The 26,691-nt window shown below is 36.4% G+C and overlaps 2 protein-coding genes across 6 annotated transcripts in view; one reads left to right on the forward strand and one right to left on the reverse strand.

Annotated features, from left to right (window-relative positions):
• Positions 1-14,819, reverse strand: part of LOC114415801 (DNA topoisomerase 3-alpha) — a 50,689-nt gene extending 35,870 nt beyond the window's left edge. For 3 of the 4 annotated variants that reach the window (XM_028380655.1, XM_028380653.1, XM_028380654.1), the window contains exons 1-12: positions 14,327-14,819; positions 14,045-14,223; positions 13,894-13,969; positions 13,637-13,759; positions 13,411-13,532; positions 13,256-13,328; positions 11,095-11,211; positions 5,210-5,293; positions 4,291-4,470; positions 4,077-4,205; positions 2,249-2,323; positions 79-174 (exon numbers count right to left, since the gene is read on the reverse strand). In XM_028380655.1, the coding sequence (XP_028236456.1) occupies positions 79-174; positions 2,249-2,323; positions 4,077-4,205; positions 4,291-4,470; positions 5,210-5,293; positions 11,095-11,211; positions 13,256-13,328; positions 13,411-13,532; positions 13,637-13,759; positions 13,894-13,969; positions 14,045-14,223; positions 14,327-14,602 (1,530 nt within the window). In that variant the 5' untranslated portion in view covers positions 14,603-14,819. The remainder of the gene's footprint in view (positions 1-78; positions 175-2,248; positions 2,324-4,076; positions 4,206-4,290; positions 4,471-5,209; positions 5,294-11,094; positions 11,212-13,255; positions 13,329-13,410; positions 13,533-13,636; positions 13,760-13,893; positions 13,970-14,044; positions 14,224-14,326) is intronic. The other variant, XM_028380656.1, reaches the window with a different exon arrangement.
• Positions 14,820-20,711: 5,892 nt separating this feature from the next.
• LOC114415803 (F-box protein At5g39450-like) lies at positions 20,712-24,743 on the forward strand. 2 transcript variants are annotated; one of them, XM_028380659.1, is made up of 2 exons: positions 20,712-23,119; positions 24,347-24,743. In XM_028380659.1, coding segments are annotated over exons 1-2 (1,899 nt in total). In that variant the 5' UTR covers positions 20,712-21,222; the 3' UTR covers positions 24,349-24,743. The 2 variants fall into 2 exon arrangements, with proteins under 2 accessions (XP_028236460.1, XP_028236461.1); XM_028380660.1 differs by having other exon boundaries at positions 20,713-23,099.
• Positions 24,744-26,691: the final 1,948 nt, after the last annotated feature.

The following is a 26,691-nucleotide window of genomic DNA, read 5'->3' on the forward strand; positions in this document are numbered from 1 at the left end:
TTTAACGGCACATAATTTGACTTTCACACAAAAAAATATCAAATTTTTAAATATATTGTTCAGTCTGTCAGATTCTACCTCCTCCCTATCCATATAACTCAGTAGATCAGCTTCACTAAGAAGTGGTGGTGGTCGGGTTACTCCTGATTCAAGGGTTAATTTGGTTGGATTGAACTGTAATATGAACAACACTGACATGAATATTTATTCTTCTGACTCAGATGCAAATAGCATGCAATGCAAACATAACCCAAATATTTCATCAATAATATATAGCAAAAGTATGTAAAAAAATTGTGTCTAGTATTAGAAATGGACCACGGCTAACTCCACCCAAAAACAAGCTCAAGGGAGGAGTACTATCCAAGTCTTACAAAAGCTACTTGAACCATATTCCAAGTGAATGTGGGACATCTTAACACACTCTCACTCCCAATACTCGGCATTTGAAGTGTGAAGTCTGCAGGATCTGGCATCTACGGATGGCCTAGCATCAAGATTGGATAGGTTGTAATGTCATTTTTTGGATAGAGCGTAGTATTCACTATGACAAATGCAAGAATTACTTCAATGCTTTGGTTCGTTGGTTCTATTAATGCATTGTCAATTGTAATTGTAATTAAAAAATAGTATTAGATAACATTTACTTTTTACTATTCAATGACAGAAAACATTCTACATACTGGGTCTGTAAAATTTTAAGAAGCAAACATCTTTTCAGATGCCATGTGTCATGACTCACATGCTTTTCTTTTTTAAGGCCACATAATTGTATTTTTTTTCCAGATTAAGTGTTTTACACTTTTATTGTATATTACTTTTTAGCCCAATTTTCATAAGTTCTAACTTCAAAGTGGTGTTGTTTTCAACAAAACAAAAATACTAAATGATTCAATTAGTGTGGTTAAGTATCTTTATATTTGATTTCAAATTTCATTTATAAATTATAACTTCAAATTTTAAGAATATATAAATGTTTTATTTTCAGTTTATAGTGTTGTGGAGTTGTGGTGTTTTATTTTTCTTATTTATATATTATATATTTTAATTAAAAAACTATTTTATTTATTCCAGTTTGACCATCAAACCTTGAAGTAATACCTTGACCGGTTCAATAACCTATCTGGTTTTAAAAACATCGATCTATATTGATCAGAGAGCGAGCCAAGGAGCAACAGTAAAGTTATGGCTTGGTGACTGATTGGTCATGGGTTTGAATTAAGAAACAACATTTTTTTTAAAACGACCCTCCTCCATACCTTTGCACAGTGAGGAGCCTTCTGACACCATGGAGCAACAGTAAAGTTATGGCTTGGTGACTGATTGGTCACCTTGAGCTAAGCTATGCAGTTAATAGTGTGTCAATTTATGGCTTCTCCACTTGAGACTCATTGGGCTGCAGTCAAACCAATTCTGAGATACCTCAAAGGTGCTTTACATTGTGGGCTTGTATTCATCCAGCCACTCCTAATCAACCTCTGCCTATTCATGCATTCAGTGGTGCAGATTGGAAAGCTGACCCTGATGACAGAAGATCAACTTCTGGGGCTGCAATCTATTTAGTACCTAATTTAGTTTCCTGGTGAACAGTGGTGTCTCAATCCAATACCATGGCTGAATATAGGAATCTTGCTGCCAGCTGCAGCATATATTCTTTGGATACAGACCTTGCTCAAGGAACTTTCAGTTCCTCATCATATACCTATGGTTCTATGTGACAGTCTTAGTGCTATCCATTTGGCTCATAATCCTATTCCACACTACAGGCCAAAGCACATGGAGCTTGATGTTTTCTTTGTTCAAGAAAAGGTTATTCCCAAACAGTTGATAGTTCAGCATATTCCAGGTCAAGATCAGTGGGCTGATCTTCTTACTAAGCCATTGTCTCCCACTTGATTCTCTCATCTTAGTGCCAAACTCAATGTTATTGAGCTCCCTTTGGTTTCTCAGTCTCCTTGAGTTTGCGGGGTGTGAGTGTATAAGTTCTACTCTTTTGTAATTACCTAGTGTTAACTATAGTTAGCTGAACTCTAATCAGGTATAGTTGTCTTGGTTAGACAGCTGTAACAAACTTCTAACTGAGTCTCTGTAGTATAAATAGATTCTGTAAACAGAGACTCAGTATCAATTGTACTCTCTCACATCATAATAATACTAGCTTCAGTTTCTCTCCACAAAATATAACAAAATAATCAACCACTACTACAAAAATGTTGTATATAATATGATACTATAATTCAAAGCAAACCTGTTGACCATTAGTATATGTTGGAATCATTGATCCACCCCAAGATTCATAACGATAAACATCCAAGTAGTTTTTCTGATCACATTAAAACCAGACAATAACATATAATCAGAACATTTGCAACATGCCCCGAATATTTATTAGATGCTTAGTAAATATAAACAATTTATACATGTATGAACATCCACCACAAGAATTTTAGTTATTCCCATATGTAATTCAATGCTAATGTCATTAGTTTATAGATTCAACTTTGTTAGAAGGCATCAGTAGTTTGATAGTAACTACAGCAACAAATAATTAAGGAGTTTCAAAATACCGAATAATGAAGGCTGCAGGAATAGGCACTAGGCAGTTCTTATTACTGAGAAGTGTTGAAAAAGAATTTTTGAATGATGGAAATAGCAATGTGGTTGAAAACAAAGGGCAAGAACCATTCCTAAATAGGTTATCTGTAAAGAATAAAATCAAGTGCAGTAAGCCAGTTGTAGTTTTATGGAGATCTTTTCAATTTTGCTATGGTAATCTCTACCATCAGTATTGTTAATTAGTCAGCAATTCACTCTCAATAATTCTTAGAATGAGAAAAAGATTATTTTTAATACTTTATTTCAACATGCCATATTTAGGTAGCAAAATTTTAAGCTTGAGAAAGAATAGGAATGAAGATAAAAAAGATAGTTTTAGATACGCAGGAACAGAGTCCAACCATAAGGTACTCATAAATGCAGGGCCATTGGTAGGACCCAGGAAGTTAGAGAATATCAAAGACTTGTGGGAAAACTTATTTACCTAACTCACACTAGACTTGACATAGCTAATGGAGTCACTGCTGTGAGTCAATTTATGCATGATCCACGAAAAAGGCACTTACATGCATTTAATATAATTCTTCAGTATTTTAAGACAAGCACAAGGAGAACTATTATTCTAGAAGAAGAAAAAATGTTCATGGAAACAAATGCAGACTTGCACAGTCTGTTGTTGATAAGTGATCTACAATAAGGTACTGAATTTTTTGGGTGGTAACTTAGTCACAAGGACAAATAAAAAGCAAAAAGTGATTGCAAGGTCTAGTGTAGAAGCAGAACTTCAGGCTATGACCCAAGGGATATGTGAATTACTATGGATGAAAATCATACTTGATGGCCTCAAAATGAAGTATAAAGTTCCTACAAAGCTTTTTTGTGACAACAAATGAACAAATACGCCATTAGCATTGTTTTTAATCCAGTTCAACATGACAGGTAAAAAAAAAAAAAATAGATCAGCACTTCATCAAGGAATAGTTAGACAATGATCTCATAGAAACCACATGTGTTCTCCTTTTAGAGGTAAGTTCACAGATGTTCTAACTAAGGGACTACCCACCAAATGATTCCATGATCTTACTAGCACACTAAGAATGATAGACATATATTCACCAGCTTGAGAAAGAGTGTTGTAACATGTAAACTATGAAGCATGTGCATTACTTCTTTTTGAACAAATTTAATTAGATTTATTCCTTTGTTAAGATTGATTGATGAGGGTTTCCTTATTTGTAATATTTAGGACTGATTTGATGTCCATAATTCTAGCATAGTTGTTTATTATGAAAGTTGTATAAATAGTGAGCTGTTTTTACTCTTTGAAGTTCGAAAGATCAGAAAATAATATATTCATTTTTCCTCATATTCCAAGTATTTCAAAATAGATCTAATATTTGTCTTACATCACAATATGGCTGTCCAAAGCATGCATATTACAGTGAATTAACCGAGCACTATTAAATAAAACTACGAGTGAAATATATATACACACATACATAGAATGACAATAATCTCACCTCTAGAATCACTCTCCCGCATGCAGAAAATAATTCACCAGCAATATTAATTTCAACAGTGGTTTCAGCTCCTAAAGCAGGCTTTGAGACACATGCCAAAAAGTGGCGAACAACAAGCTCATACAGTTTCTGTGGTAATTTGAGAAATGATGAATATGAATGTCAAAGCAAAATGCAATATAGGTAGAAAGACTAGTAAGGAATCATGTCTGACACGGTGGTCTTGGCTCCATCCAGATTCTCCAGTAGAAAATTTTGTGGGGTAAATGGGTGGATGAGCCTTGTCATCATGTCCACCACCTCTAGGGTTTCTCCAAAGCCCCGCCTCAGGGTCCATCAACCGTTGTGCATATATTCCCCACTCAGGATGCCCTTGTTGTTCTTGCACAATTGTCTACAATTGAAAGGAAAATAAACAGTTATTCATTAGGGAAATAATAGATTAATAAGGATTAATGGTGAAACAATAATATTGTTAAACTAGTACAAGTTGAACGAAGCAAGTGAAAATCTTAAAATGCAATAATTAAGTATTCAAGTTGTAAAAGTCAGATCTTAAAATCATATATTTTAATTTCTAATATCATATGTTACAAAAAAAATTAGCTCGCATTTATAAAATAATTATGCATGCTTTACAATGAGCATCTACATGTAGCAATGTACCCACAATATATTAAAATGCTATTGTGATTTTCAAATAACATTCAAGGTAATAAATACATTTAATTTCTTCCATGGTTTAAACTATGCATGATGTTGAAACTATCACTTCAGAGTTATAATTCCTTAACCTTTTACTCTTCTGTTGGTTATAACACATCAAAAAAGTGCAGAGAACTACAACATCCATGCTAAATATTTAAAATTCTCATGTGAAGCATATAAAATATTTAATAATACTAATAAAAACAAAAATAAAACAGCATCTATAACAAATAACATGTTCTCCATAATAAAAAAAATGGAGGTTCGTCCCCTTTTCAAACCACAACCATAGTTCATGCTTTATTACCACATGGAAATTAGCAATAATTATACTCCTTTTCTTGTATCTTTAAAGTCCAAAACTATTCGGGAGGCTACAACTATAATATTTATTAATGTTTGGACAGAAGAAATAAGTTACCCACATGTAAATCAGTCCCTGGAGAAAAGCTATCAGTTTCTGTACGAGGATAACTGATAAAACCAGCTTGGTAAAGTTCTTCTGCTACCTATAAATAATTAAATAAAGTGTAAGCAAAAATGTAACTGATAAATCCTCACAAGACCAGCAGATGCCATGATGAGTGAAAAAAGTAACTGCAAGACGTGAACCAAACAGTTCCTGCAAATAAAATAAAAGAAAAAACAGGAACAAACAGCACCATGCCTGGAGATGTGGACCCGCAAGGATGCATAGAAGTGGGCGAGACTCCTGGGGTGGGGTCGCACGTGAGAGGCAAGATCATAGCAGGAAGGGCAGCAAGAAAGGATGCCACACATGCCACCAAGCACCGGCAAAAGGTGTTGTTTGGTGCATCAAAGGGATTGCACATGAGGGCACATGAGATCTCCTATGCCAACATAGTAGGCTGATCTGGGTAGATCGATAGAAGGCGAGTCTAATGGTGTAGTCACCAGTCAAAAAGGTCATCAGCAGGCGGCAGATGGCGGTTGCCGAAAAATGCACTGGAAAAGCATAAAAGGCTCGTTGGAATATAGGTGACGAGCAGACAGGTCCACCGGGACAGTGACGGCAGCTAATGGTGACTGGAAAAGTTTCCGGGAAAGGAGAAAAAGGTCATTGGAAAGCAGAAGCAAGTCGCCGGAATAAGTGTGACGACCATAAAAGTCCACCAGGGATAGTAGGATCCCGATGGGAGACGATTTTCGTTATTCCCTCAACCTGGCTCTAGATACCATGTAAAATGAGAGAAAATATAGAGGGATAATAGACTGAAATCATGTGTCAGAGTACATAGCAGATGCTTGTTTATATAAAATAATTACATTAATGGTACATGAATAGAGGATATTCTATTTCCTCTAAATCAAAGATAATGTCCATATAAACTACAAAAATTAATAGAATCAGAATATTAATTTTGATTTTCAACAATAAAAATTTGTCTATTTTGAGTTTCATTCTACTCTTTTTGCTAAATCTCAGGTTCATCATTCCACTCTACTTCAAGGCTACCTTGGTCAACATGGTCTTTATGAATTTCCTTCATATGAGTATATTGAGCACAATGGCTAAGCTTGAGTATATATGATAGTGGAATAATAGATTAGGTCATTCTAGTCCACACACAATTCCACTATCATTCCCTTGTGGAATAATAGATTAGGTCATTCTAGCTTAGCCATTGTGCTCAATATACTCAAGTGTAATATTTCACCATTTAATAAAACTTCTATTGATTTTTGTGTAACATGATGTATGGGTAAATCCCACAAATTACCCTCTCAACCCTCACCAACTGTATATTCTAAACCTTTACAACTTACTTTCGTGATCTTTGGTGACCTTCCCCTATGCAATCTTTCATGGGATATCATTACTATGTTTCATTTGTTGATGATTATAGCCAATACATAAGGATTTATTTTCTCAAACAAAAATCTGAAACTGTAAATATATTCAGACAGTTCAAAACTCATGTTGAACTTCAATTGAACCACCAATAAGTTCAAACAGATTGGGGAGGTGAATTTGATCCATTTACTCAATATCTAACTTGGAATCCATCATCGCCTCATTTATCCTCATTCTCACCATCAAAATAGTGTAGCAAAATGGAAACATCGCCATATCATTGAAATGGGTCTTACCCTTCTCTCTCAACCCTCACTACCTATTTCCGTTTGGGATCATGCATTCCATATTGTTGTTCATCTCATCAATAGGTTACCATCTTCTGCCCTTTCTCATTCTATACCCTTCTCGGCATTGTTTCACAAAGATCCAGACTATCTCTCTCTTAAAGTTTTTGGTTGTGCATGTTATGCTCATATACATCCTTACAATACTCACAAACTTCAGTTTCGTTCAACTCCCTACACTTTCTTGGGTTATTCTTCATGTCACAAAGGCTATGAGTGTTTAGATGTTAATGACAAGCTTTTTATTTCCAAAGATGTTCTCTTTGATGAAATGACCTTACCCTTTGCCACCAAATCACCAACCTCACCATCTTCTAGTCATACCTCGCAGTTAATTCCGCTTGGAGTTATACCTAATATTGTCGGTTGGTCCAAGAACCCCCTTGTCTTCCGCCCCCCCTCCTATTCAGCATGCTACACCTCAATCAACCCCTTCCTTACCTTCTTTAGCATCCACAATTATTAGTAAACGTACTTCTTCCACAACTATATCCTCTTCCCTTTTTCCACAATTACCTAAGTCTACACATCCCGTGCAAACTCACTCTAAATCCAGTATTTTCAAACCTCATCTTAATCTTACCCTTCTCCTCATTGTAGCAAAAGCATCCACTGACAAGCAAGCCCAATGCTCTCCTCTTTGGAGGCATACTATGCAGCCTAAATATGATGCTTCAATAGATAACAAAACATGGCAACTCACTACCCTTCCACTTGATAAGACTGTCAATGGATTTAAGAAAATACAAATGGTACCATTAATAGGTACAAAGCCCACCTAGTTGCTAAGGGCTTTCATCAAAATTTGGGTGTGATTATTCGAAGACTTTCTCTCCAATGGTGAAGCTGGTAACAAAGGTTATCAAATTCGAGAGTCTACATAGACTCGAGGGAGATCCATAGACAATTCGCGGACTCGACTTGTAAGAATCTACTTCATATAAAAATAATAACAAAATACTTATAAATAACATACCAATTAAACATTTCAACAACATAATAAAACAAAATAGTAAACCATAAATTCCATAATACTTAAATAATCAAGTCTAGTAATGCATCACTACTAGATAATAACTTGTGAAGATAATAGTAGTGGTAGAACATTCCCATTGAGGAATAGATCGAAGTTGTTGGAGAACAAGGATTTGATGTTGTTAGAGGTGAGAGTTCTACGATTCAGGAACAACACACCAAATTAAGGTATGTTGAATCCTAAACGAACAGAAAACAATCCAAAATGACCAGTGTTTTGGTCTTATTTTTTGAACTTGTTGACTCGTTGACTTAGTGATAAACTCAAGAGTCTACCGAGTTTGCATAGAGTCTACTAAAAAAAGAGTTTGCACACGAACTAACTCCCAGAGGGTAAGTGAACTCATAAACTCATAAGAGTTAGCGAGTTAATTCGAAAGTTTGATAATCATGACTATTACACTTAGTCTAACTTTTGCTCTCACCAGTAACCGGGCCATTCAACATGTGGATGTCAACAATGCATATTTAAATGGATTGTCGGAGGAGGATAATTATAACACAGCCACGGGCTTTGAATTAAAAAAATATGCTCTTGTTACTTCAGAAAGCTATTTATGACTTGAAACAAACTCCCCGAGCTTGGTAAGAGAGGCTTACTAAAACCCTCATTGGGTTTCAATTTGTTCAAAGTAAATGTGATCCATCTCTCTTAGTTCTCAAGACCATTGTTGGCTGTCTTTATTTACTCATCTACGTAGATGACATTATCTTTACAGGCTCCTCTTCTAGTCTACCACAATATGTCATCTCTCAACTTCCGTTTGATTTTTCCTTTAAGCAACTAGGTGATCTAGAATACTTTCTAGGCATCGAGCCTAAACGACTTTCTACTCCTCTCACAGTCTAAATATATTTGAGATCTGCTTGCCAAAGTTGGGAAGACAAATGCTAAAGGTATATCTACTCCTTTGCCTAGGGCGCTGAAACTCTCCAAATATGGATTTGAGTATATGGATAATCCTGCACTGTATCACTCCATTGAGTCCTTTACAGTATACCATTTCTAGGTTTAGAGAAAATATTTTATTTCTCACTGAATTCAGAATAATGGTAGAATCAGTATTTATACAGAGTCAGTCAGCTACAAATAAGGGAAATAAATATCCCATAAACAGGAATTAAATCTCCCATAAAAAGAGAGAGAGAGAGAGAGAGAGAGAGAGAAATAAAGGATAAACAATAAACAAGATAAAAACTTCATATAATAGATCTGATCTGATTCGGTTTAAATGTATTTCCCCTAAACTCAATCCCACAAATCTGGAATGATTCATCTACAAGATTTGACATCATTGTTACTAGACATGAGATTGATTATAGTGTTAACAAGGTTTGCAATTTATGGCTCAACCTTTGTTAGATCACTGGAAGGCAGTCAAGTGCATACTTAGATATTCTGGGACACTCTTACGGCTTGAATTTGTAGCCAACACCCAATCCAGACAAATATAGTCTTTCTACATTTTGTGATGCGGTTTGAACCTTGGACGTTAATGACAAAAGGTCCACTTTAGGTGACTGCATTTTCTTCAGTCAAATGCTGAAGCAGAATACTGAAGTCTTGCAATTACAGCTTCTGAAATTCTCTGTATTCAGTCAGTACTTAAGGAATTAAAGATCAGTTGTGACACACCAGTTATTTTCAGTGACAATCAAAGCATTGTTGCTTTCAGTAACAACCCTGTTTTGCACTTAAGGACCAAACATATGGAGTTAGACATAATTTTTGTTCAAGAATAGATTCTGAATCACTCCCTCGTGAACATTCATGTCCCTGCTTCTGATTAGCTTGCTAATGTTCTCACCAAGCCTTTATCCAAGGCCCACTTCTGTTACTTGAGGAACAAACTCAGAGTCATTGATTATTATCAAATGACCCTGAGTTTGTGGGGGCAGTGTTAGTGTATATCGGTACATACTAGTATCCTAGTCTTTGTAGTAGGTGGGTGGGGAGCCTGGATGAAGCAGCTAGAGTAGGCCCTGAATCAATATGGTGGAGGGATTTAAAAATGGCTCTCCTTCACTCACATCAGGGTCGGGTTTTTCAAAACAGACTGAAATGGAAGGTAGGATGTGGAGATAGAATCAAGTTCTGGGAGGATAGGTGGATTTGTGGGGAGGAGACACTAGCAGAAAAATATCCTAGACTAAAGGTTGGCCAGAGAGAACAGCAGCAGGAAGTCAGGAGGATTGCTATGAGGAGTTATGGAGAATAAAGATTTCAAGCAAAATCGCGGTCTTTGCGTGGAGGTTATTTAGGGACAGATTGCCAACAAGACAAAATTTGCTGAGGAGACAGGTGCAAATCACAGATATGTCTTTGTCCTTTTTTGCAGAAGAAAGGAGGAGGAGGCATCCCACTTATTCATTCACTGCAGCAAAATCCAACCTATCTGGTGGAAAACCATGTCCTGACTGAATATTAAAGGTGCTTTCCCGCTAACTCCAAAACATCATTTCCTTCAACATACACATATTCAGGCTGAAGGCATAAGGATGAAGAGATGGCAGTATTGGTGGTTGGCTTTAACATGGTCTATTTGGCAACTCAAAAATAGAATACTGTTTTCCAATGCTAACAAATTGTTTGAAAATGCAACATTCCTACTTTGGACTTGGCTTAGAAGCTTAGAGAAAGACTTCACAATCCATTTTAACCAATGGTCAAGTAACCTTAGACAGGGTTTCCTGTATTAGCAGAGGATAGAACAAATAGGATAGTAGCAGATGCAGATTTCAAATGTAGCCATAGTCTAGTTCCTATTCAGACTGTTTTTGTCTGTTTCGGGAACCATTTGTATGGCATTCCCTGACTATGTAAATTTAGTACCTCTGGTACTCCAAATTATTTATATATATATATTGATTTTTGTTGATAAAAAAAAAAAAACATTCTCTGTAACTGAATGGCAGTTAGTTATAACAATCTGATAACTGTCACATCAGGGTTGAATCAGCAATGTACCCCAAGCTTGTAGAGCACTCTACTTGAGTGTCTATAAATCTATAATCTATAAATATGTGCAATATTGAGTATTTCAGTAAGTGATAAAATCATTCATTACCCTTTACATATTCTCTGAAACATCAGAATCTAATATTAACTCACCTTCATTGTGTGATCAGAACTCATCCGGAAGTATCTTGAAGCACGTTTTTGAAGCTCAATAGTATTTAAAGGAAATGGAGGATATTTCGGCTTCTCCTGTTGTCTAATGTTTGTGACCTGAAAGGTAATTAATATAATAATAAAAGAAATTACTTTAAATTCAACATATATTCAATCATAAGCATTGAGAATCAGGAATTTAATGTATAATAATGTGATAGGATATGGTATCTAATTTAGAGGAAACTGAACATCCTCTAATTATGTGTATTCAATACTACCTGTCTATATAAACAAGCATTTGATGTGTATTTTAACACACGATTTCAGTCTATTATCCCTGTATATTTACTCTCATTTAATGTCATATCCTATCATATCATTATACATTAAATCCTTGGCAATGTTATCTTTCTAGCAATATTCCTTGACTTCGCCAACATCCTTAAGTTGCCTTTCAAACATTGTTTTTTGGTGGAACTCAATTTTATGTTTTTATCAAAGCAAGCAAGTTTTGACCTTCTTAAGAGCCACATTTGGAAGCTTCAAACCAATATTTTGAAGGCGACTCAAGGATCTTGGTGAAATTGAGGAATATTGCTAGGAAGACAGAGTTGGAATATCCATCAGCCTAAGAAAATTCAAAGCAAGTTTCGATCTTCTTAAAACCAAGAACTAGAAGCTAAACGAACAGTGGAGACCCAAAATTATTTAAAACTTGAAAAACTAGGTCCACTGCTTTTGGGACAGATACAATGCATCTGGGAGAAAGACAAAGGCCAATGCATGTAGGACACAGACGAAATAGTGGAAACCGTTGTAGAGAGAAACAAAAATGGGAACCAAACATGGTGCAAAATGGGTTTTCGCCAAAAACACGTCCAATGGAGTTGAAACTCCGGGGGCAGAAGAGGGGCTCTGTTAAAAGTGTTTTGATTGATGCAAAACTACAAGGGGCAAGTTGCGTTGGAAGGGCAACCACCGTGTCGGAAGTCGATATCGGAATCGACGCTGGACACACTGCCACGCGCTGGCTGAAGGCATTGTTAGGCTAAGTCAGGCGTGCGAAATAACACGTGGGTGAGGGCGTGTTAGATCTTCGATGAGGCCTTCGTCACCACCGTTGTGTAGATCGGTGGGCGTCAATCCAGGTGATGGGGTCACCGGTTAGAAAAGTTTCTGGCAGCCGCGGCAGTGGCCAGAAAAGTTGCTAGAAATCACGACCGAAAAAGTTGTCGGACGCGCCGCCATGCGCTGGGATAGCTTCTGGCACTAATGCTATGTGGCGCACCAGTTAGATTTCAGCTTAAAACCCGTTGGTACTAAGTAAAGTTGTCCAACAGACATATAAGTTGCACCCCGAGAATTGAGGTAGGCATTGTAGGACTTCCTGACAGCACCTAGGAAACACGTGTGAGAGCACACCTGATGTCAGAGGAACGCCTTCGACGGCATCGGGTAGATCGGCAGCGGGAGCTCTTGATGGTGGGTTTGTCGGCCAAAAAGTTGGCCAGAGAGATGGTAGCCACCAGAACAATGGTGGTTGGCCAGAAAATGAAGCAGATTCGCCGGTAAAGTGCAGCGTGTAAAAGGGCTGACCGGAAGAAGGGCAATGAGCGAAAGGGCTCACTCAGGGATAGTGGGTCACCAGAAAAGTGACGGTGGTCGGTAGTGAGCGGAAAAGTTGTTGAGAAAGGAGAAAAGGGTTGTCGGAAGATGGGTGATGAGCAGCAAGGTCCATCGAGATTTGGAGAGAAGGGTGACAACAAGAGAGGGCCACCAGAATGCAGAAAAAAGTGGAAGAATCGCCGGAAAAGGTGCGGTGAGTATAAAGGTCAATCAGAAATTGGAAAAAGAATGATAGAAGAAAGGCAGTGAGCAAAAAGACTCACCGGGGACAATGAATCCTCGGTGAGGAACAATTTTTCCTTATTCCCTCAACCTAGCTCTAATACCATGTAAAATGAGAGAAAATATATAGGGATAATAGATTGAAACCATGTGTTAGAGTACAGAGCGGATGCTTGTTTATATAGACAGGTAGTATGGATTACACATAATTAGAGGATATTCGGTTTCCTATAAATTAGATATCATATCCTATCACATCATTATACATTAAATTCCTGATTCTCAACAATAAGCTTTGAAGAAGACTCACAGTTGCCGTTGGTTCCTCAACACACATCTCATATATTATAACTGCACAAGTATAATCAAACAAGCGGCCCCGCCTGCCAAATAAATTCAGATTACATCAAAGCCTGCAATCAGTGATGCACAACAAGAAACATGACCAAAAGCTTTGTATCTTACATCCAGCTAAATTCGGCAGTGCCTTCCTTTGATTCATGAGAGCAAATGATTGACCAAAACTCTTCTGGCTCATGAGCTTGTATCTCCCAGAATCTTTCCACGACAAATCCAAGCGTAGGAAACTATTGTCAAAACAAGTACAACGGAAATTCATAAGAACTAAATACCTTTTCAAACACAATTAAAAGCTAAACAATACACGATCTAATTTTAAAGAGAAGCACACCTGGCAAGGGCCGTAACTTAAGACACGATTTCTGTCATCTGTAGCAGTGTCAATGATAAAAGCATCTTTCATTAACATGGTCTGGAATCTGGTGAAAGAAGCACCTATACGAAGGTCTATTTCCTATGGGGCAAAAAAACTAAATAATCATGCATCATGCCCACAAAATGTAATAATTAGTAAATAAAACAAAACCAAATCCTAGAAAACTAGGAAAAAGTCGGCTCCAAGTGGGTTAGAAAGAGGCAACTAGTCACCTGTCTAACATCCACAGCATCAGCCACCCTCTTGTCCGGATCTCTAAGATCATTTTGTGCCGCATTATGGATATCCCTATGAAAAGCATCAACAATTAGACAACATAACAGCAAAAAAAAAAAAAAAAACAGCCAAGACTCGACGCTGAACCTGTCAATCAATGTAGAAAACCAAGCACGCTTTATGGTAAGGTGAGGATTCACTGCAGTGCACACGTCAATGACTTCATACGCGATGTTCTCGCCCTCAACGTCACAATCGAGCCATAAAATAAGCCACTGGCACCTCCTGGCTTCCTCCTCCAGCGTCCTCTTGATATCCTTCTTGTCCTAGGATTCAAAACGCAAACAAATCAAATTACAATTAAGAAAATTAAAATTAAACACACAGAGACGACAGGGATAGAGAGGAGTAGCGCTCTTGGAAGCGGACCTCGGGGACGAATTTATGAACGGGAGCGCGGAAGAGATCGGCGGGGTCACAGGAGTGCCACTTGCGGTAACGGTCGTCGAATTCGAGTTCCATGAGGTGGCCGGTGACGGAGGTGAAGATCATGTGGCAGGGCTGGCCGCGAATGGTGTAGTTGAACTCAAAGATCTTGTTGTAGCGGGAACGCCCTTCTCTCATTCGCATGTTCTGGTTCCTCGAGAGGATTGTGGCCACCGTCCTCGCCACCATGGGCTTCTCCGCCACGTTCAGAACGTTCATGGCTAGTGAAAGAGGGGAATAGGGTTTCGGTCGTAACGAGATTTTCGTTTGAACTTTCGTTCGAGATCGACAGCGTGCGAGTGTATCAGCTAGTGAGAGCCAAGCGAGGGCCGAGGATAGGTTCGTGATCGATACTGTGCGGGTTTGTGTATCAGCCCAGCGAGGAGAAGGCACGATTTTGAAGTTCAAAACAACGGGAAAGTTTCACGAAAGCGTGTTTGGGTTAGCGGGAAAAAAAATATTTTAATAAATAACAATAATATATTTTTTGTTATGATTGATTGTTGTCGGAAAAAAAAATTGTAGTTAATTTATTATTGAGCATTGTTAGTTTTAATGTTTCGACGATAAAAAGTGATTTTAGGGTGAGATATTTACGGATAAAAAAATGAGGTTTTGGTTTCAACATTAAAGTTTTAATTGAATTTTAAATTAAAAAAACTATATTTTTATGGTTAAATGAAAGAATATATATGTGTGTGAGAGTGTGTGAAGTTATACATGATTATTATTTTATTAAGATGAAATCAGGAATAAAAATTAATTAATATTTTAGTTTGTTTATTGTGTATAATACATGTGTATTTTTATATAATTATAATATAAAAACGTTTGTTCATGATATAAAATACATATTTTAGCTTAAATGTGTTTTAAATTTATAATAATATACTAGACCAACAAAATAAAATAAGAGATAATATAACATTAGCATATTTTATTAACACAGTAAACAATACATTATAATAGATTATGATAGGATGTATATTATCATACTATGATCATCAATTTGTCCTTAGTCATTTTTTTTTCTTATTCACATTAACAATTTTTACTCACATCAATTCATCTATAAAGACACAATTATAATACGTTTGTAATAGATGAATTTTTATTAGTGCATGTAATCTTAATTTGGTAACATCTCTTTAGTAGAAATTATATATAAAAAAAAAACTTCTTTCAATCATTGACTAAGCTTTTTTTTTCATTTCTTTTTCATCCCTTTTCTCCAAATGAAAGCTTCACATTTTGTGTAATTTCCCTAAACTACGTTGAAGGTGGGTCGAATTTAACAAAAGTTACAAATACGAAAACAAATTGGAAGGTTCATGTGAGTTTATCTTTTCTTCACATTACAATGGTGATAATGTTGTTTACTATAATTGTGAGAAAAATGTTGTGATTAGAACTTTGAAAAAGGCTAAGAACCTAAGGAAGTTGTTCCACACATGTTCATTGCCAAAGGTTTGATAATCTTGGTATAAATGTATTTGGTTACCTCCCATGTTTTTGCCTTTTGTTTTATAATATGTGACTTTTTCTTCTATAGAAAAATGAATCATGTGATTATTTTGAACGAGTTCATGTTGGTGATGATGAGAAATGGAAGGAATAATTTGTTGTGAAAGTTAATTTGTTGGTCTACAAAGTGAAATTTTTGAAGATTTTTTCATTATTTTATTTTTTATGTAGTTTGTTAGTGATATGTCACTTGTTTGCGGTTGATGTTTAAAATGTGTTGTGATTTCATGAAAAATATTTTCTAGTGTCATACTCATTTGAGTACAGAGAATGTTCCATTGACTTTAATTTTAATGTCAAGGTTGGGTTATAATTTCACTTTTGATGATGGAAGTGGTCTAATAGACTAAAAATCAAATGAAATCGGTTTGGAAAAAATAACTAACATTGCAAGTAACTCTCAAAATGGTCCTACACTTTTGATACTTAATATCAAAATGGTCCAAAAAATATAATTGACAAAATAGTTCACAAAGTCGTCATTTATCTTCAAGGAATTGTTGCATCTTATCTTTACACAATAGCCAAAAAAAGAATTATTATTGTCCTCAAACAGGCCATTATCATTCACTACTTGCAATGCAAGGTGTGAGAAGGAGGAATGACCAAGCTTTCTCCTACTTGTTGTGAATGAAAAGATTAAGGGGTAAAAGATTATTAGATTTTAGTGACAAATTGATCACTCTAACTTGACACAAAGTATGTAGTTCATATTCGTTACATGAATTTATCCTAGGAGTAACGACGTGTCATGTCGCCATTAAAATTAACAAAAACAACAAAAGATTAATGATAGAATTAATTTATCATAATATCTACACATTCATGTATTAAGTTGGTGATTTCCAAAATTCAATAATTTGAGTACATCTTCCTAGGACCAAATAAATCATTAAGTAATATTTAAAAGAAAAAAAAATAATGATGTCAGATCTTGAAAGAATAACAAAAAAAAACTCTACATGACTAAAAATCAAAATTTACTCGTTTTATAAAAATTAAAAATCTAAAATAATAACACCATTATATAATTATTATATTACTAAAAATAAATTACATGGGTCCTGCTTGAGGTTAAGACTTATTACACCTCATGGGTGCATCTGTGTAAGCTTATTTTTTAAAAAAGTAGAAGCTGAAAAACTGCTTACTTGATAAGCTACTTGGAGTAAATAAGCAGATGGGGATGTAACTTTGAGAAATCAGGGAAGGGTTTAATAAAAATATTGGACAGAAACCACCCCTCCTCTTAAGAGACAAAGCTTCCATTTCCGTGACCATTCTTCCCCTCTGCGTTGTCCTCGACACCCTCAAGCGGGACGTCGTCGCGCGCACGCCGCTGGAGATGTTCCGCGCCTTCTGGGAGTCCACCAGATTCAAGGTCTTTGGAGGCAGCGTTAGGGTTTGCTTTTCCGCCTAAGAGTCGAGAAATTGGCGCTCTGGGGCCGCCGCGCCACGAAGGGGGACGAGTGGCGGGGGATCGATAACCTTTTTCTGGGAATGGGGATGGAATCTGTCGTGGGTTTCTGTTTGAAGGGAGGGTCAATGTTGTCCCCAGGGGCTTTGGGGTTTATTGTTGGAAATTGGTAATGTTGTGTTGGATAAATATTGTTTGTGGTTTTATTTTTGTATCAATGAGTAGCATGATTATGAAATGCTGATGTTTGATTCAGTCTATACAGTGCCTTGTGTATATACATTTAACTCTGTTAGCAGAATATTTATTCATTGCCAATGGGAGATTTTGGAACCAGTATTTGTCTATGCAATTGTTATCTATGAAAATTTGTGAAGCTCATACATTATTATAAGGGAATTTTGGTGTTAAAGGTACTTTTCTAGGAATGGTATATGGGTGGATCAGATACAAAGTGTCACATTATTAATTGAAGGGGATGAAGTGTTCAAAGGTTTGCTAGCCTAGGAATTATTCAGGTTTCTGGTTTGTTAAATACTCATGGATGATATAACTTAGGAACAGGGAAGTTTTCACTGGTTGGTGATGTCTTGGTGACTTGAAAATTAACTAGCAGGTGCTTTAACTGGGGACATTTACCTTTTGTGAGTGGAGGTCTTTTATGTAATTTTAAAATAAAAAGTACTTCTACAATTACCATAGCCAATCAAGTTAAAAATCACTTTTAATTAAAAAAGTGTTTTTTATTATTGTAACCAAACACAATAGTTTCTGCTTTTATACGAATCTCTTGTAAATAAATCGCTTTTATTAAAAGTTAAATACAACAACAACAACAACGCCTTATCCCACTAGGTGGGGTCGGCTACATGGATCAACTTCCGCCATAATGTTCTATCAAGTACCATACTTCTATCCAAACTATTAATTTCGAGATCCTTTTTTATAACCTCTCTTATAGTCTTTTTGGGTCTTCCTCTGCCTCGAATTGTTTGTCTTCTCTCCATCTGGTCTACTCTCCTCACTACAGAGTCTACCGGTCTTCTCTCTACATGCCCAAACCACCTAAGTCTATTTTCCACCATCTTCTCTACAATAGGCGCTACTCCAACCCTCTCTCTAATAGCTTCGTTTTTAATTTTATCCTGTCGAGTCTTACCACACATCCACCGCAACATCCTCATCTCCGCTACACCTACTTTATTCTCATGTTGGCTCTTGACCGCCCAACATTCTGTTCCGTACAAAATCGCCGGTCTTACCGCAGTTCGATAAAACTTTCCCTTTAGCTTGATCGGTACCTTTGCATCACATAACACTCCCGATGCTTTTCTCCATTTCATCCATCCTGCTTGAATGCGATGATTCACATCCCCTTCAATTTCCCCATCATCCTGTATTACAGACCCAAGATATTTAAACCGTGTGACTTGAGGGATAATATGGTCTCCTATTTTCACCTCTGAGTTAGAAACCCTTCTTCTTTTGTTGAACTTACATTCCTAAGACAGACTACATAAATTGAAGGTACTTTAAGAGCTTCGTTTCTAATATGGTCTCTCTAATAGCTTCGTTTCTAATTTTATTAAAAGTTAAATATCCCTCAATTTTTTTCAACCTACATAAATCCCCCATGATATATTATCTTTCATAAGACAGACTACCCCTCACCTCAATACGCCTTAACTTTAACAGAAGCACACACACGACTGGTACATGGGTTTTTATTTTTTATTTTTTCCATAAATGTCCCCATCCCCTTTCTTTATTTGCTCATGATTTTCCAGCACATGAAATGGAAGCCACCATCCAAAAATGGCCATCCCCTGTTGAACCATTTGATTTGGAATTCACTTAATTACTATTAACGAAACAAATTAGAAGACAAACTTTAAAAATTGAGCAAGATAGGCAACGAAGAACGTGAATAAAAACATATCAAGTTCAATACAATACAAATTCTTCAAAACTTGAAAGATTTTTTATAAACAAAAGTCATTTGCTCAACGTAAATTTCTGCAAAGAAATTACTAGAACAAATGAAACGTCACAGTAGTTTCTAAGGGTATTAGATGCTTTTATATATCTCATACTCGATAGATAAACCAATAATAGACTACAACGAAATAGGTACAACAACAAGCCAATAAAAAAACTATTCGAGAACATTAAAATTTGAAAGACTACAAATCCAAGAACTCGTTGAAGAATTGAAAAAAAAAAAAAAAACCCATGAAAAGTGATTCATGCTCTCACAAATGGAACTGGTTTGAAGAAGGAATAGCGGCTTGCCCTTTCAATTTGGACAGCCACGAATTCTGGCAATGACTTGAATTGGGTGTTCAAGAGGGGGTTCCTTGTTTGCAGTAGAATTGGGATTCAGTGTATTTTACTCTATTACTAAATGTAAAAGTCTTACGGGCATGGTCCACCTACACACATTCCAAATGCAACAACCTTAAGACGAGTTATCAAGTGTGGGGCTTTCCTCTTCAAAATCAATAATGGACGTGGGCCATCCAACATGGATCTAATAAACTAACTAGATTCTGTTTATTTTTTAATTGTTGCAAATATTTTACAATCAATTAAGGAAAATATGGAAAAATTTATGAACCACTACAACTTTATTTTATTAGTAAAAGTATTCGGATGGATGATTGTAAAATTAATTTTGAGTCGACTTCATTTTATAGAATTAATTTTGATTTTGATTAAAATGAGATAAATTATTTTGATAAAAGTTGTTTTATTTAAATATGTTGATAAAAGTTACATTTAAACATGTATACCAATAGAAACATGGAGATACTAGTAAAATAATATTATAGTATTAAGCTATAAAAATGTTTTTGCCAATACTCATGCAAATTAAAAATTTCTTCCGCAAAGGTAAGAAACTATTACTTTCACTGTTTTGAATCTAAACTTAATTTTATATAATTTTCTCAAACATATTTTTGGATCACTAATACATGCAAAATGTTTACCAATTTTTTCGTTAACTAATATCCAATTGAAAATTTTACTAATTTCCTCTCCAAATTACAAATTTTCCCTTTACAAAATTTGAATCTAAAACTCTACTTAAAAGATACCACACTATTTTTCTCTCAAATCATTTTTACATAGCAGTGGAAACACAATAAGATATATCTTATTATCAAACTTTTAGTCTTGTCAAGTTTTCATTCATATATATATAATAGTATTATGATTATACTATTATTTTTTGACAGAAATGATTATAATATTAAAAATATCATTCCCCAAACTGCTACCAAGTTCCAAAACACATCGAAAATATCGGTGCATTTAGCTTTTTAGGAAAAAAATAGAAAAAAATAGAAAAGAAAAGAGAAAATATGTTACTTGACTCAGTGCTTGAACTTTCTTGGGTCTTGGCATCTACTTTAAGCTTTGCTACTCAACATTAGTTGGGAATTGGGTGTGTCACAGAGAGAAATAAAGAAACCGAGAAAAGACAGCGATGCAACCAACGCTCCCTCTCCTCCTTGTACGCTTTCACACACATCCCTACCTTCTTCATCCTCGTTCGACAATCTTTTGAACAAACCCTTCTTTCTTCTCATCATCGCCTTTTCTTTTCCACCGCCACTTTTTTTTTTTTTCAATTCGCTTCATTTCTGGCAAACTGTCTCTGTCACACACCCAATAATTGAACTCACCGAACCAAACCCCTCTCTCTCAATCACCGAACAGCAATTTCTTCACTCTACTCCTTTCAAGTTTAGGGCTTTTCCCACGTGCTGCCCCAAGAACACTGATTTCCAGGGTTTGTTCTTCCCCCACCCAACCCTTTTCGTTTTTCTCTATTTCTAATCATGGGTATGCGCTGAAGTGTGGAAATTTTTAATTTTTATTTTCTCGGATCGGCATGGAACCCGAACATCATGATTCTTCGAACATGCTTTTGTTTCTTCCCGATGATGTTTTCGCCATCGTTTCTCGGTTCATGTCGCCGAGAGATGTGTGCAATCTTTGCCTATGCTGCAAGAGCTTAAACGCTCTTGTGGCATCCGAGAAACTCTGGCTCACGCAATGTGACTTATTGAGCACAGTGCCTCACAAGGACCTTGTGGAATGGAGAAAGGGTGTGGCTTCTTACAAAGCGCTTTGTCGTTTTCTGATGAGTGTGAAACCTTTGATTGGAATATGGGTTCATCAAAATCCTGAGCTTGGGAACGTGGTGTATGTGATGCCGGGTTTTGTTTCTGTTGTTGGGTGCAGGATAATCCCTCAGGAGCTTGGTCCTTTGGGGATCGAAGAGGGTCCTATACTGTGGGCTTCTGTGTTTGAGGTTGTTAGTGACTTGGATGGTTCCATGATGTTTTTCCTTCATGGGAGGGAGAAGGGGGTGAATTATGTTTATCCGGGTTCGGTCAAGGTTGCGGACAGGTCCTGCAATGTGCTGTTGCTTGAGGTTGAACCCGGGGGTTGTAGGAATGTTAGTGCTTTGTTGCAGAGTAAGAGTTTTGTGCACCACTCGGGCGTGGAGGAGTCGTCGTCGTCGAGGAAGGTTTGTAGGTCAAATAGCGATGTTTCTAGTTCACAAAGGGTGGTTGGAAATGGTGAAGGGATGGTTAGTTTTGGGAAGTTAGCTTTCAGTGATAGGAGGAAGTTGCTTGAGGTTACTACTAGTCAGGTTCGGCAAAAGGTTCCAGATAAGATGATCGGACCGTTGTTTCCTGGGTTGAGGGATGATGAGGAGAATTTTCAGAAGGATTTGGTGCTTCTGTGGAAAAGGAGATCACTTCTTAGTCAAATGTATAAGGTTGGTAGTGGTCAGAATGATGAGTATAAGACGAGTTCTCAAGAGGCGGTTGATCCAACGCAGTTAGAATTGGATGATGTTAGGGCGAGTTTTGACCGTTCAAGGTCTATCTCTCATCCTCTGCCTGAGGAGGATGGTCACACTCAATGCATCAAGAGGAAGGGTTTTCGGGGATATGTCTGGAATGGCATTAAACAAATCCTTGGAAGATCGAATACGATGAATGCAAGTCCGTTAGTTGCCAAGAAGCATACTTCAAACGGCGAGATTAGGCAGGCGCGGCTTCAAGAATTTCTTAGATCAAGTGACACAGTAAGACTAATGTTAAAAGCTTCAACTGTGAAGCTATCTTCGTATCGAGCATGGCCAAATATGCATGACAGTCGGTTTGCGCTTTACAAGTTGCCATTGCGGGTTCCCAAAGATGACCAAGAATATGCTGGTTTATGGGGAGGAACTTTTGGTTGGCCTCCTGGAAAGCCTTCTGAAGACAAGCCTGGAAAGGCTTTATTCTTTCTTCTGCTCTCTTATGAGGAGTTCCAGGGACAACAGCTTCTCATTGCAACAAAAATTTTGGAAGGCACACACTATGTGTTACATCCTAACGGTTCAGCAATGTTTACAGCAAATATCAATGATCCTTCATCCGAACCCTTTCCCTGGGACACTGATGCAGACTCGGTTCCAGTGAATATCAAGCAAGCTTTCGTGGGAGAGGGTATTGCAAGTGGTTACGGGTTCAGATACCCTGGATCAAAGCCTGGTTCCCTCTTTGTTTTAGAAAATGGTATCCTTGCCTTCATTTGGAAGGAGTCAAGGGCTGTTTTGAACTTGCAAAGACTTAACTTGCAAGAACTTTTGAAGAAGGGTGAAAGGGTACCTTCTCTGCCTCCGGTTACCAATTTTTCATATCTGACAAAGTCCTACTCGAATGTGTTTGCTGGCTTCCCTAGCTCTTCCAATTTTTTGTCTTCACCAAGGTTTGCCTTAACCCTGACATGTTAGTTTCTCTTACTTCAAAGTTTCCCCTCAATCTGGCATATCTTCATTATATTATGGTTTGTTATAACTATTGTTGATATAGTGTTAGTTTTTGACTTTGTATTAAATTGCTTAGTAGATAATTAGATATGATATTTTTTTATGATCACTCTCGACTAGTTTAGCTTAATATCAGTGTATCTGAAACATAGACTGATGGGCAATGAAGCGTAGGCTGATGGACAGCCAACTCCAATTAGTTGGAATTTGGAATTTTTTGGTCTTGTCATTTGGAGGATTGACAAGGAGATTGATATACTTTCCTCTCTTACGACTTATGAGTGTCATTCTCTAAGCTGGTAAATTAAAAAATATTAATATACACTTGTCATCTTTTTTTTGTTGTTAATATATTTATCTTGAAAAGTGACTCATACTGCAATTTTATTATATTTTATGCTCTTGGCTTTTGGGCTTACAAGAAAATCAGAAGTTTATGAATGGTTATTACAAAATATTTAAGTTGAAATAGTGGTCACCAAACAACTGTTAGCTGCTTTAGTTAGTATCCAGTAAATAAATGGAAATTCTAATATATTTTCAGAAGCAAATGATTTTTTCAAGAACTTGTCTACCTTAATAGACTCCTTGCCTTAGTTCACTGTAGACATATAGAGATATCCTGCTTTGGTAGCATTTTAGAAGCACGATGATACTATTGAGAATTGCAGACGAATTTTCAATTTATTAGATTTTATTTTATTTTATTTGAAGGTGTTGTTGATGTCTTGATGCTTAATATATGAAATAATCTTCATAAACTAGGGGAAATTTACAGTTAGTAGAATAGAGAGATCAACAGATTACTAAAAATTACCGGAGTGGAGATCGAAAATGTACCTGTGGAGCAGCATTTTTGGAATCTGATTTCACATATGTCTCCATCAATATGATCAACCTGGCCAGCAAAGAAGGATGTCCACAAATCTGACATCAGGGCCAGCACCAATATACCATTTATATCAATGTTAATGAAATGCATTGTAACATAATCACATATCATATGCCTCGTGTTAGTTTGGATATTTGTTTTTGTTATCTCCACATATAATGCTTGAGGATTTGAGAAGTATGCAATCAAAATATGTGGAAAACTGATCTTAAATGCTAGTTACCAGGTTACATCATTATTGATCATCCCCGTTTTGGCACAAATCTAATCCAGGGTTTCATGTGTTCTGTACAGGAATGCACAATACTAGTATATTAGTGGGGCCTAGGATGTGGGCCCAGATTAGTATGGATTGACAAAGAGACTATATCCTATAAGCTTCCTAGCTGTCGGTGGTTTCGGGAATTGCATTGCTTGTGGCTGTCAGAGAGTACACTTCCCTGCTGTTATATTTACATGTTGTTGCTTCTTGTGAGACCAAAGATGTAGGTAACATTTGTCAAGTAATGTATTATGTATTGCTTTTGTTGTGAATTAGAATCTCATGTTTTATAGGGTATATCAGGCTGTTTGTTGTGATATATGCGGAAGAAAGTATAAATTGAGAATCCTCATAGGCTTTCTCTCTACATTTGATATATAATTTGACATAATTTCACCCTTGTGTGCTAGATGGGTTACATTTTCTGAACATAATAGCGCATACATGGTTTCACGGTGATCGGATATAAGTTTGAGGATATGCTAGGTAGGTTATATAATTATATTGATAAGATTCAAAACAAAAATTATATAAATTGTTTATAATATGAAAACTGATTGATTTCTTGGCTATTTGCAGATAAGCCATTTTTTGCAACTAATTTCTTTGTTACTGCACCATGAACTGAAATACATTATTGTGCTTATTTCCTTGTTTTTCTTTCGGCATTCGGTCCTGTTGCTTCACCCATTTTTTTTAGTTATTTGGAATTCATTTGGTAAATAGTTTCGTAAATGAGAATTTATTAAAAATAAATTTGACATAGAACTAGAAGTTTATTAAAATAAGATGAAAGAAATTTTTATAAATTTGAGATTTATTGAAATAATAATAATAAAAAGCATATATTATACGTCTAAATCAACTCTTTTTAAGCGTCACTTTCCGAGATGGGATTGAAGTCATGGTCATGCTAGGTAGCAAAGCAACTTTACTGGCTCCACCAATACAAAGATAAACTTATCAGCCCCCTCCCCAAAAGAAAGGAAAAGGAAAGAAAATAAAAAGATAGCGTTATCTTATCTTTTATACTTCCCCTCCTCCCAAAATAAGAAAAAAAAAATGGTGTATATGGATGAAAAATTAAAAACAATCGGTGAAAGGACAATGGAAAGAATATAGTATAAAACTCATTTTCTTTTCCTAATGCCGGTTTAGTAAGGATTTTGGGCTATCCAAACATCTCTTCGGTCTTAACTTTCCGTCACTGCAATTTTGGGGATTATGTTTTTTTTATTCAGCAGGCCAAAGCCCAAAAAAACTACAAAACAATCAGGGGTTATTCTTTCAACACCCAACATATTTTAAAATATTCCAATTTTATCCTTTTTTTACTTCTTTTTCATTTCTTCCTTTTCTCTCTTCTTCGTATAGCCTACGGATTGTAAATTCGTAAGACACTATTCATTTGGAACTTTGGCGCGTCGGTTGGTCTCCTCCACAAAGCTAGTGTTGGTATTGTTCATGGTGTGATTTTGTTGTACTCCTCCCTAGTTTCTCCTTCGACAGTTCTTTGTCATCATTTGCGAGTTTTCTCTCCTCTGCCGCCATGAGTAGCGTTGCATCATCACCAATAAGTTTTTTTGCCTTCGTTTACTCCATACGAATTGTTAATCCGCATGATTTAGCGCAATAAAAAATGAAGATGTATGAAATGAGGTACTAACGACAGGAACATGTGATGGAATGGAAGAATGCAGGTTGATTACGACGAAGGGGAGGGACAGACTCGTGACACAGAGGGGAAGGAGGCGTCAATGGTGTTTAGTGTCACAGCGCAACAGGGAAGGGAAGGGTGCGTCAATGGCGTAGGTGATTGGTGTGGGGAGAGATGGTGTATTTGATTTTTAATTGGAGGATATTTTGGTCTTTTTACTCTACTTGCTGGGTGTAGAAGAAGTTATGTTGGGTGCAGGAAGAAATTCCCAATCCATAATGTCCATTTTATAATGTAAATTTGGTATTCCAGAATGGATTTTTTGTAATATAATGGGAGGTACATGATTTAATAATGAGAATGTAGGAAACAAGTGCTAACAAATAACTTGGGTGAGAACCAACCCAAGGCATCTCTAACAAGCAACAAACTCAACAGAGTAGGCTCTTGCTCAAAAATTGTAAAATCACTTTCCAAACTACAAGCCATATTAGCAAGAAAATGAGCACAACCATTGGCCTCTTTATAAATTGATTTTGCTTGCAGAAGTTTCTGTTATAAACATATCATGCTTGTTTGAAAATAGTTATTTTATGTAGAGTTGAGGTCCTCTCTCCAAGTCTAAGAGTTGAGATATGCAAAAGCAACTTTTTCTTGCTTCAAGCATATGTGTGTCACATAATGATTGACAACAAACACATGCTAATGCATGCATAATCA

This window comes from Glycine soja, chromosome 6, assembly GCF_004193775.1.
Source record: "Glycine soja cultivar W05 chromosome 6, ASM419377v2, whole genome shotgun sequence".
Taxonomy (NCBI): Eukaryota; Viridiplantae; Streptophyta; class Magnoliopsida; order Fabales; family Fabaceae; genus Glycine; species Glycine soja.

Coding starts and splice junctions, on each gene's coding strand:
- LOC114415803 (XM_028380659.1), top strand. CDS start 21,223: ATGGAACCCGAACATCATGATTCTTCGAACATGCTTTTGTTTCTTCCC.